We start from the raw sequence: 12,993 nt of genomic DNA on the forward strand, positions 1-12,993 counted from the left end.
GAAAATAAATGAATAGAACATTATGACACATTTGGCAAAGTGTGTCATTTTACTTCTCACTTTGTAAAAGAATGACTAAAAAGAGGTAATAGACTAGACCAGAATATTTATAGTCACACCTATGGCCAAATTAATTTGTTTCTGTGACTTTCACACAAAAGAACGTCACATTGAACATATTACAGGGACAATCTCTCTGGAGTCCCCTGGGGTTAAGTGTCTTGCGCAAAGGCTCATGGCTCACTTGTAAGGATCTAGCCAGGAGTATTTTGGTTACCAGCCCAGAGCCTTAACCACTACAACAAACCAGGATGATATCAATGCGAACAGGAGCAAAAGTTCTCCTTCACCCCACAGAATCCACCTTGAGCTTTGCTGTATGGGGGATCAATCAGGAGACACCCAACAACACCTTTATTGTGTTCCAATGGCCTACATGGTGGTGTGCTTATTAAATCAGGCCTAAACCTGTTTCACTTCACAACTGCAGAGAGTTCTGCACTCTTAAAAGTTTGATTTCAGTCAGACAAAAACAATAATGCTTTTTTTTATATATATATAAATGTAAATGCTTAAGTCCAACTGAAATCAAACTAGAACTGGATTTTTAAATAATATGATTGTAGTTTAGCTCTGTCCAGCATGTACAGTTCATATTCATGTTAACTGGACAACAACTGGCCCTGATGTTGTGAACATGCTCCAAAAGACAGAGGTGACGTGTTTATTTAACACTTCTTCAGCTGATGTCCACTCCTCAAACATTCGACTACGCATTGTGTCATTTTGGGTGTAAATCCCAAGTTTCATCATGATACGATCTTGTATCGGCTTTCTTAGCCAGCAATACGATGTTTGCCGACACCTCAAAGTCTGCGTTAATGCAATTTCGATTCACAGGCCTGCCAATATTATGTGCCTATTTTCACAATCAATAACACTTCTTATCTCACAAATGCAACCAATATATAATTTTGATTATTTTATTGACCTCTCTGAAAAGTGCAAATCCAGTATCCGCATTGGGACATCCACAAAAAATATAATACAGAAAAATAATTAATATAAAAAATAAAGTCACATACATGTGATGATCAATCATTTGATGACAGCTCATTGCCTTGTGGAATGAGGTAAACACTACAATGACAATTTGTCATCTCTACAACAGTCATGCAAGTCTTTCAATTCAAAATACTTGTGTCCACGACAGGACAGAATGTGCTATCTGTGTTTTTTCTTGTATAGAACTTCCACAGTTGTACTGAAAAATTATGTTACAGTTTACCTGTTTACTGTGATAAATGTTAGTAAGGGTTAGTTGATGTGAAGATGTGAAAAGTCTTGTAATAGACCCTTCGCTAAACTCCGCCCCCCTTGGTGATGGTTGCTCGCTCTGACAAGCTCTGCAGAACTTCCCAAAGGAATGAATGGGAGACTGCTATGAATGGCGCAGTTTTTGGCAAAATATTCTCATAAATGGAATGGATAATATTTTTACGTGGGCTGGTATGAAGTGTCATTGTAATGCATATTTATCTGAAGTTTTTTGTAAAAGAAATTGTTAAGTTACACAGTAATTTGATTAAAAACTGTGGAGACTGTGAATCAGAATCAAGGCAAATGATTATCACAGTCACTTGAAAATAGAAAAACTTCATTTGATGGTCATAGCACATCTAATAACATTGGCGTAAGTGAACAGAGCTGTTTATAATGTCTCATAACACACTCACTGTGATGTTCATTTGGAATGAGGGCTGATACAGCTTAATCCATAAAATGCTCTTCTCCTGAATAAATTTTTTTTTTTTTTCAAAGAAATAAAAACATTGTGTGTATCCTCTCTGGGTAACTCGTGTCACTATTACAAATGACCCGGTAACAATGGTTTTTACATTTTTGGGATAATTTTTATAAAATCCCACTTAAAAGTATTCAAACACACATTACTCCCATAGGCTCACATTGTAAAAAGGCAAACGCTTGTCAGAGTAATGGCAGCAGGGCAACAGTTGCTAAAACAGGATTGGTAAGAAGCACTTTTAAGGTGGGGCTTAGCGAAGGGTCAATTGATGTTGGGGCAGGGAAGGTGTTTTCTCATTCCCTCGTCAGCACTGTTCAGAATATCACAGCTGTTTAGCCGTTTGAAATGATTGAATTGCTCCATAGTGCTTTAAAACAGAAAATTCTCATGCAGAATTCAAATTGGTCGTATGCTCCATGATATCGAGGGAATCCCGATTTACCCGTGCATGTGAGCCACACTGACTGTTCTATCATGTCACCAGAGCTCGCAGCTCTGTTGACGTGCGTGTAGAGCACAGCACAACTTCAGGCTTCCATCACTCCTCGCACATCCGTGTCCCACATGACATGAGGAGCATATTTAGCGTGGCTGGCATCAGAATGTCTAAATAAAGGTGCATCTTAAAAAAAAATAGACATCGAAGTTTACGTGTTGAATCGATGACATCGCATTGGTGATGAGATCGATGCATAATTTTTTTGACAATTTTTCAAGAGCTCTTCCATTACAAGCTCCAAGTTGAGGGTCAGTTGTCATGTGGCAATTTTTATGTGCATTAATATAATGTCCATATAATGCTGCACCCAGTCATGTGTGGTTTGAGGAACTCCGAAGCAAAGGCAAGCAAGTCTTTGAAAGGTCTTCAGTTTAATTTTTCAAGTGCCTATAGGGTTCCCACTCCTTTTGCCTGATCAATTTATATGACTTTTCCAGTGGTTTGTGATTTCGGGATAAGGATATTTAACAATTTTATAGAAACTGCACTCAAAATTTCTAGCCGATTAAATATTTTCGAACTGAGTATATCGAAACATTCAATTCACTAGCCTTTAGGAATTTCCTAGAAATCGAAATTTTAAAAATCCCTGATATTTCCATGTTTTCCATGACCATAGGATCCTGCACCTAGCCTCCTCAGCTTTCAAAAGATAAAAACGCTCCACCTTTTTTAGTTTGGCTTCTGTTTAGTAGTGGGACCATACTGATCTCATTTGTGTCAGGCATTGCTTTTCATTAATCTTTGGGTAAATATGGAGATTGTCAGCCTTTAGGTGGTCAGCGGACTATGCCATTTTTTTTTTTTTTATGTTTGCAATATCAATGCTTAGCATTTTCACCTCCTGTATCCATGCATGCAATAATGTGCTGCTCACCTCTTGTGTGAGGCTCTGTGCATGGTCAGTCAAGGGGAAGGGAGGGCTGGGCCGGTTCATGTAATGGGCCACAGCGTTGTGGATGCTGAAGGCTTTCTGGAAGTCTGGCTTCTGGACCAGCTGTAGAACCAGCTCCACGTCCTCTTGACTCTGAGAGTCATTCAAACAATGCTGCACCTGCTTCAGGGACATCAACAGGTCCTCCAGCTCTGAGTAAACACACACATACAAACACATAAAATCATTCCATGAGATCTAAAAACACATACATCATGCTAACTTCACCCTCATACTTGTCCATTGGTCACTCATATGCCTCAAAAAACAGTGACTTCACAGAGGAATAAAGGTACATACCTCTCGATCATTCACCCGGAAAACTCTTGACATTGACAAAGCCTTCCCCGTTGAGCATTTTTATTGTTCATCATCAACACTGCATCAATTTTGAGTAAATCAGAGCTATCATTCAGCTACACAAGCACTGTTCTTGACGAACCAACTTCAGCTATTTTACTGTCATTTCGAGCATCTTACTCCACTATGAAGGAATGGTGAGACACAGTGGGGGTGTGTTTTCTTTGTGTGGTGTGCAGAGTTTAAGAGGTGGATAATAGAGGTATTAGTAGACAAATCAAATATCTTAAGTGTTGCCTTTGCGTTGTCCTTAATCTTTATGCACATTTAAGTAAATGCTTTTGTGCCACAAAAACATTTGGACTGTCTAAAAACAGTGTAGGGAGAGCATGACAAACAACAAACAGAGGCGAAATGGAACAGAAACAAAGAATCAGGCAAACACAGTACAGCAACAGCAGTCTGGGTCAGAATGTTTCAGAAAAGGCTTTTTAATTAGCCTAACCTCCCCCTCCTAGGGTCCTCTCCTCCCTCCCTGAGGAATTCCACTCACACACATCCCTTGGCCATGACTTTCAGTCACAGCACCAAGTGCCTCTCTCATTTGCACAGTAACTCAGTCTGTTATTCTTTGCCTTGCATGCTGGACTTCCCCTAATAGAGATCTATTCAAAACCAAGAATTCACTCTAGGGGCTGAGTGCGAGTATGTAAGTCCAATCTAATGGATCAAATTCCAGCTAGAGGTTTCATGTTGAGAGAACTAAAAGAAAAGGAATACACAGTTGTGGTGTGAGGAAATGGCATCAGGAAGCAGAAAGAGAGTCATGGTGAAAAACAATCTGTCAGATGCAAAGAAACCAGCTAAAAGACGATATGAAATAATGGCACATATAAGTGGACTTTTGTCCTTATTTAGATACAAGACTAGTGCCTCTCTTTTTCTTAAGCACTCTTAGTCATCAGTAACATGGTTCAAAAGAGTCTGCTTCGCCTCCTCTAAGAATGACTTCACTGATGCGTGCTGATTTTAGCAGTCAAGTGTCCTTCAGTTGGCTCTGCATCAGTTTCAACCATTTTTTGCCACTTTTATTGATAGGATTGTAAACAGTTGAGATCGGCCAATATGGGTTTATTAATTGCCGATGTTGATAGCATGGTTGGCGAAGCTTACACATATGTAACATGGGCTAAATGCATTTTAATCATTGCAATTGAGATGCACACATATGCTGAAACAAACTTTTAGAGAAAACCTTTACTCAAAATGCACTTATAACATTTGAAATAATACATTGTGCATTACTTGGGGGGGGGGGGGGGGGAGGAATGGAACTATTGCTAAATTCAAACTATCCAGATTCAAACTCATGTCATCCACAGTCACCACAGCTCAATGTGTCTGGTTGATGGGTGCTAAAGTCAAGTGTACACTACACAATTCAAGCTTGTCTCCTTTGATGTTCTGAGTCGGTGACTGGTCCACGACGAGAAGTCTCAGATCTCACGATCAACGGTCTTATAGTGTTTGCACTCCAGCAACAAGCCACAACAAGTTGCAGAGGCTACGACAGATTTCAAATTAGCTTGAAATCTAGACATCTTGTCGTCAGGTATGCGTACTGTCCCGACAATGAGCAACAGCCAGTATAGAGATATATTAAATATAGAGAGAGAGCGCAAGAGGAGATCAAGGTATTGGGAAGCTGGAGACAAAAAATAATTAGAAAATAAAATAAAACATCACCCACATCTCCCTATCCGCTGTCTTTATTATTTTCAACTTGTTTTTCCTTTTTTTCCCTTTGTACGCAAACGGGCGAGAGACATTCTTTCACGTTTGTTGACATATTATTTGCATTTGTGAATGAATTTCATTATATTAATTTTAAGATGCATTTTGGCCAGATGGTTTGAAACAGGATGATGCTGAAGACAGTTGTAATGGACGTGTTTTTCTTTTTTTTTTTTTTTTGGTTATGTGCGGATTTAAAGGGGAATAAGCATATGGTCGGAAAGTTTAAAAAAGCGAATGCATGGACATGCACAATAGGGGCTCAGATATAAGAAGGGCGCACATTAGAAGCTCAGTTAAAGGTACTGCTCTAAAATAACTCAGAATTCTGCTCAAAAAGTCATATTTGTGTATAATTAAGAGAAACTGTGGGCCGGGTTTTAACACTTTTCTTTTCATCTTTTACGTTTTTGCACTTTATTATCATTCAGTAATACACAGATGTATAATTGATGTCCTCATGAAATCAGAGACTCTCTTGTCGAAATCCACACACAAGTGGTCAAAAGAGACGATCAGATGTAACAGTGATGTGTCTCACTTGTACATTTGTGATCGGATGACCCAAAACGCATCTTAATACCAGGTGTACACAGGGCCTCAGTCAGGGATGATTGGTCATGTAGTTGATACACCCAGTCTGTGATTTGTCGTGTAGTGTGGGCACCAGCATGACAGAAAAACAAGATTGTGAGTCACTGGGCAACGACTGCAAGTTGTGTAGTGTACACTAGGCTTAAATGGTAGATCACAACCATTGCATATCTACTGCTGCTTCCTCTTTAGTGAATAGATGTCAATGGGGCTGTTAGAGTTTATAGCACCAATATTTATAAACAATACTCATTAGCGGTTTATGACACCCACCTAATAGGGCTGGTGGTGCGGTGAGGCTCTGCAGACCTCCTATGGAGCCCCCAGGACCTTCCATTTGCTCAAAGGTGGGGTTATCGATGCCCACCTTGGGGTTCTGGGAGAGCTTCTTGAGGCGCATGGAGGAGTTAAGGTCGAGCTCCTTGCGTTCCTCCTCCTCGCGCCTCCTACGGTCCTCCTGCTGCTGGCGGATCCGTTCAAGCTGAGCGCTGCGTCTGACGGGCAGGGTGCGGGCACCCAGGTCTCCGGGGCAGTCCACTGCCATCTCCCTGTGCCTCTGCACTACCTCCTCCATGGTGTCAGTGCCTCCGCCGCTCCCTCCCCCGCCCTCCGATTCAGTCACGTATCCGTTCATGTATGAGGTGGTCATCATTGCTGTGGTGGTGTGTTGTATGTGTGTGGGAGTGTGTTTATGTGTGGGCTGAGGGTTAGGAGGGGTGCTTTCTTCATGGTGTGTGGGCTGGGACCATGGCAGAAGGGCTGAGGTCAGCAGCGTCTCCAAACAGGGAGCCACAACTGGAAGAAAAGGGAACAGTGGTTAGAGGAGTTTTATACACACCCAAACCTGACCAACAACATGATTTGAGATGTTACTGCTGAGAATATGAAACCTTCACCAGGATAAAACTCACATTTTTATGTATACTTCAAAAATTTATATAAATATACAGTGTGAAATAAAAGTAGAAATTTAACTAAGAAATTTAAATCTACATAGTGTTAGACTTATTTGAACAAAGCCCTAATCCTAAATATTAAACTTTGGCACATAGCCAAATATAGGGACCAGCATAACATGGAGACATGGGGTGGGCTCCTTTGAAAAAAAAATCACCTGTATTTGAGTCGTTTTGACCTCTTGTTTTTATTCTGCGTACATGCAAAATACAAAAGCCTCTATACCGTCAAAACAGGAAGTTGTCTTGCTTTCCCATGGAGCCCTCATTTAACATTGCTGATTAATTCCAGTGCTATTTATGGCATACAGCCCTGCATGAGTGCACAGTTATTTAAGGAGCTGTTTTAGATGAATAAAAACTGCACAGTACTTTCCATAAAGAGGATGAAACCAACAATAAGTCCTCACACCATAGGCATAGACAGATAAACAGAGCACCACACACACATATACACACGCACTACAGTGGTCTTGTGGTTGTAAATTCCCTGTCAGCTGTCTGAGACAGGCCAGAACTCGGTTATCTGCCACTTTATCATCTCCATTTCTGACAGCTGGCACTTTCAGAAAACCCCAAACAACTTCTCACCCCCCATCAAGACCCTGCAGATGTGAGTGGCCCTGACCTTTAACCCACCAAGCCTTTCCTTCCATCCTCTTAGAAGGATTTTGGTAACAAACAATCCTGAGTCATGGCTCTGTCACCCAATGAGTCAGGTGATGAGCCGTACATTTGAGGGGAGACACTTTAAAACAGTATTCATGGGGGAGTGATTTAGAATTTAAGTGTCTGCTGATGACTTAGGATGCCTATTTTCTTACCACTGAATTATGCATGAGATAGTGACACTACTTATAATGGGCGTCTCCTTTCAGGAAAAACCATCTCGTAGGATAAAGGAAAGACATGTGACCACACAGTGAGGATAATGGATAACCTTTGTTCTTCCATCTACCCCTCCTCCATTCCTCACTTCGCTAACTACTTTCAGTGTGGACACATGGTATAAGAACCAGCCTACACTATAATCAAATGAAATATAATATAATGACAAGACTTGAATATGACCTACTGACAGGTATGGGTCTCCAGAGAAAACCGTGAAAAACTGAAATTACTCACTTGGTACTGGCCTATCTACAGATGAGGCTAGATTACTTCATCCCCCAACCTAGGACTGGCGATATATATTGTGGCGATGATATAGTGTCAATCGATAGGGATTTTGCTAAATCGTGTACGTCGCAATATGTAAATGTCCATGTGCACATCGTGTATCTATCATTGGGCAGGGCTGCACATGAGACCAAGAGAATTGAAGAGACATAGCCAATGCCATTTTCTGGCAAATTCAATGACATTAATTTTGCGTTTGACACTTCACAAGCGCTAATTATGTTTCTCATCCGAAACACGCATCTGTGTTTGGATACATGTGGAAAAGTAAAATGCACCCAGAAGAAGAACGATATTCATTTATTGCATAAATACACCACAAAAATGGTAATATTTTATATTGATGAAGTTCATTTCAACATGCAGACATTATTTCAGCACTGAATGTTTTTTATTGGCATAGCCTTTCACAAAAAAGCTATTTTGTCCTGACACTGTGTCCTGTAAGATCATTCTAGGTCTTTTGTTTGGTATTATACTGTATATAAGGCTGTGTTTACACTGTCACAAAAAATCAGTTCTACTCGCATCTGAGTAGGGATGAGACTATATGGTTCTCACGATTCGGTTCGATAAATGGATTTGAGGTTCACCATTCGATATAATCTTGATTCGATATAATAACATTTAAAAGATATATTTTTTTAAATGCTCAATTTCTCATCAAAATAAAGTTCTTTAAAACACAATATAAATGCTCAAAGTTTAAATAATGAATATTTGGAAGATCCCAAATAAATGATCCTTCAAAAATAGTGGGCTACATTTAGGCTGATCAGATGTACAACAAGCAATATAACTGAACAGAACCTGTCCTGAAAAAGTGAAGTGTATATTTTATCTTTTAATAATTTGTTTGTCATCATTATGATAATCAAAATTAAACTTTGTAAAAATATACAAATTCTACATTCAACGAATATTAAATTATATTTATTGAGTTTATATTTATTTGTATGACAAGCACTAAAATGGTACTGTTACTTTAAGAGCTCAAAGAGCATCTCACACCGGTATATAAACAAGAGAAGTCTCACAGTTTATCGCATTCGTACTATGTCTGATTAAAAATATTTATTTTTACTTCTTTATCTGACTGTAAAGAACAGAAAGGATATTAAAGACACATTATTAAAAATAAGTTGAGTGCATGGATTTCATTTTAGATGGACACACATTTCACGGCACTTTTCAACAAAACACGGCGATTTTCGAGGTATTCCCGTTCCTTATTTCCAAAAGCTAAATTCAAGCATTTTAAGCACTTCAAGGACCTTGGGTGAACCCTGTAAATAGTGTAGGAAAAAACTTGCAGTAGTGGTAAAATCAAGTGACAGAGGGATTATGATGTTTGATGTGTCATTTCATTTATGATCACGTGGACAGAAAGCAAAGTAGCAAATTTCGAAATATCGAGTTTTGCCTCGGTATGATTACATTTTTTTTTGTTCGTGATATATCAAAATTCGATATATCGTCCCATCCCTACTAAAGGGAAATTATTCAGTATAATATAACATAATTTCCAAATATAAAGCAATCATATGGCTTCAGAAGTCTTGGAAAATACAAGTACTGTATGGACTACTTGTATGTGCTTTTTTGTCCTTTTAGTGGCTTTACAGTAACTGGTCAATTTATGCTTAAATAGTATGGAAAAGTAGCATGAATATTCTTCAAAATGTATTTTTTGTGCTCCACGGATTAAAGAATCAAGTCTGAAATGAGTAAACGAATGGCCTACAGCAGTAGCTGACATGAGCATTAAAAAAAATTGCAACAATTGCAACACCTAAGGACCCATCCGGTTGGAGTCAGGAGGCAAATCACTTTGAATTGCATATGTTGTTACAGTGGAAGTAGTGACTTAGAAAAAATCTCTGGAGTTCCTTGGAAACTCCTGATTCACTTTGTCTCTAAAGGCCTTTGCACACCAAACGTGAATTTTCAAAATGATCAAAATGACTGTGAATGTGCACTTACAGAAGACGTTACTTTTAGTTGATGGCAACAACTGTGCGAGGCAGAACACGGTTTGCCCCGTATTTTAGTGTCTCACACACACCCAAACTGCAGCCGAACGTGTTGCAAATTTAGAGTAATTGACAAGAAACACAGACACCTTCAACGTGAATTGGAGATGCAACCAGCTGCATACTCGCATCAGATTCAACTATTGGTGAGTTGTGTGAGATAGCACGGACGCTACATGACCGAAGCAGCCGCAGGGGAAAGATCAAGTAAGATCAATGCCATTCTGTACACGTCTTCTATCATGTTTCCATCAAAAGCAGGAGAATTTCGTCAAATATTTAGTCAAAAATATAGCATTCGAGTACATTATAATTGTTTCCCCATCACTGTGATTCCAAAACACCAGTAAAAAAACATTCATGATGGAAGATGGAGATTCAAATGAGGACTGTGAGGAAAAACTCATTTAAAAAAAAAAAAAACTGTAATATTAAGAGAAATACACTACATTCATGTTAAGCCTTTTCTATTAAAAAAAAACAAAAAACACATTAACATGTACAATGCTCAATTTTAAACAGAGCACTTTTCGTTGAGCTTTAAAAATGGAAAAGGCATATTCATTAAGGGGAAGAAAACCCTTAACGGAAAAAATAGCCTACTTGCTCCACTGATTTGTTCTTTTGGGAAAGGCAGAGTTTATTAGAAGTAAACATGGATATAATTTTTTTTTTCCTTTCTCCCTGGTTGTAGCCTTTTAAATAAGGCCTATTTGTTAGGGCTGTTTGCCACGAACACGTATTTGCGTCCGTCAGTGCAGTTTTTTCAGTGTAATTATGTTCTAGTTAGACCTCTTTGTCAGATAAAAAATAACTTCAAAATGCGCATCGATACACCAGCATTCTGCTTGTTGTGTCTTGCATTGTTTTAGCTCAAGGGTGCATTTGGTGCCAAGACCATTATCGGAATGAACGAATGTATGATTCCCATAAAAGAGTGACATCTCCCGTGGAAAGCCAACGAGCCACGGCACCTGCTGCTACGTGGCAAAAAATATTTGTGAATTTGCACAACAAGCACCGCGTCTGAAACGGCGTGGAATGAAGTGACTCACCCAAGAGATCACTGCTCAAGCCTGAAAAGGTGGACATGCTCATTTTTGACCAAAAAATGGACATGACTACTGTACATATTTATTGTTTGGCATGTTCGTTTTGTACATAGTCTATTTTTGCTGTGTGGCGTGATGGTTGAGGTTTGTTGAACAACACACAATTTAATCTGATTGCACTTAATTTTTTCCAGTTTCATTTTTATTTAGTTACAATAAATAATAAATAAAATTAAAAGTTTGAAACCAAGCTGCCTTGTATTGTTGGGTAGGCCATTGAGCAATGACAATTACATCATAGCACCACTGGGTGTCCAACTAATGGTATTAATGGTATAACTGATTTTGAACGCAGATACACACCGGTATGATAATGACGACAACGTGGCAAGTCTATCGTCCGGTGAAGAAATGCCCTGACCAATAAAATACAAGCTTTAGATCACTGCCATGCATACTCTTTAAAAATGATCTGATCTTATGTGGTTTGACTTCATAATTCATTCCATATTGCTAAATTTCTTTGCCTTCGCATTTAAAGCTGCACTACGTAACTTTGTGCTCTCTAGCGACATCTGTGGCTGAAACTTAAAATTGCAAGCAATTTGCAGAAGAATACATTACGTCAGTCGTGTTTCGGCACTGCTCTTCTGGCGGATTAATCTCCCAATTTGAGCTTTCCTGGACATCGACTGTGTGTGATCATGACTAGAGCCGGAGTCATAACGTGCTATTTTCATGTTGATATTACGTTATAAGTTTAAACATTTGAAATGGAAATATTACTTGCTTTGATGAAGATAAACAACACTCTTATATACATATCTGAATGAATTTTACACTTAAATCGCTTTTCTGACACTACACTCAAAGCACTTTTAAACAGAGAACAAGGGACTCTACTCAGCCACCACCAGTATATCTTAATATGATTATTCAAGTGTTTTATCTACTATTAGTGTTTGAACTGTACTGCAATTTTCAATTTAAGAGGTTAAACTCGTGACATGGCTGATACGAATTCAGTAAAAGACTTTATTATTTTTATACTGTATTGTCCAATAATGTTAAGGTAACAAAATTTCAGTAGTCGGTAACGATACCAGTAAAATTTCACGGTTCTCGATACCAATTTCGGTACCAAGGTATAAATATGCTAACATGACAATGTGCTATTGAACACACCTATTTAGCCTATTTAAAGTTACATTTTAATGTAAATAATATATTAAAAGAAATGCATGTTTCCTTCAAGTGTTCCATAATCAAGGATGCACTGCTTAAATGTTTTTAAGTAGCACCCTACTGAAATCTCTTTTATTCTTTACCAAATCATGTTTTCCTTTTTGTTATTATTTTACAGAACTCCATGTTTTAAAGTTTAATTTAATCATCAAAATGGTGTCTAATCAATTCATTCTTAAAACTTTTTACAAGTGAAAATAGTTCACTGTTCAACATGTCATTGCATTTTATTCCCCAAACTTTTATTCAACAGCTGTCTTGCTCGTGAATTATTGCTTAATTATTATTATTACTATTTATTATTATCATTACAGTGAATCTTACATTTGACTATACAGTCGTAATATATTTCGGTCACAATTTCAGGGCTCTAGCTTATATTTTGAAATGTGCTTTTATGATGACATGTATTTTTTGCCTGAATCTTCACTTTTGGGATAAACAGTTTGCAACACTTTTAAGTCACATCTGAAATCTCATCTCTTTACACTGGCCTTTGAGTCTGACAGATGAAATGTAGGACATAGTTTTGGAATGTTTGTATTTTGTGTTTTAGATTACTGGTGTTTGTGTATGTGGTAATTTTGAAATGTGATGTTT

General features: G+C 38.3%; 1 protein-coding gene across 2 annotated transcripts in view; it reads right to left on the reverse strand.

Annotated features, from left to right (window-relative positions):
- The window catches only part of pals1a (protein associated with LIN7 1, MAGUK p55 family member a), a 61,970-nt gene that overhangs the window by 20,078 nt on the left and 28,899 nt on the right, over window positions 1-12,993 (reverse strand). For both annotated transcript variants that reach the window (XM_051722661.1, XM_051722662.1), the window contains exons 3-4: window positions 6,202-6,723; window positions 3,184-3,392 (exon numbers count right to left, since the gene is read on the reverse strand). In XM_051722661.1, coding sequence (XP_051578621.1) covers window positions 3,184-3,392; window positions 6,202-6,580 — 588 coding nt within the window. In that variant the 5' untranslated portion in view covers window positions 6,581-6,723. The remainder of the gene's footprint in view (window positions 1-3,183; window positions 3,393-6,201; window positions 6,724-12,993) is intronic.

The sequence above is a fragment of the Myxocyprinus asiaticus genome, chromosome 17 (assembly GCF_019703515.2).
Source record: "Myxocyprinus asiaticus isolate MX2 ecotype Aquarium Trade chromosome 17, UBuf_Myxa_2, whole genome shotgun sequence".
Lineage (NCBI taxonomy): Eukaryota > Metazoa > Chordata > Actinopteri > Cypriniformes > Catostomidae > Myxocyprinus > Myxocyprinus asiaticus.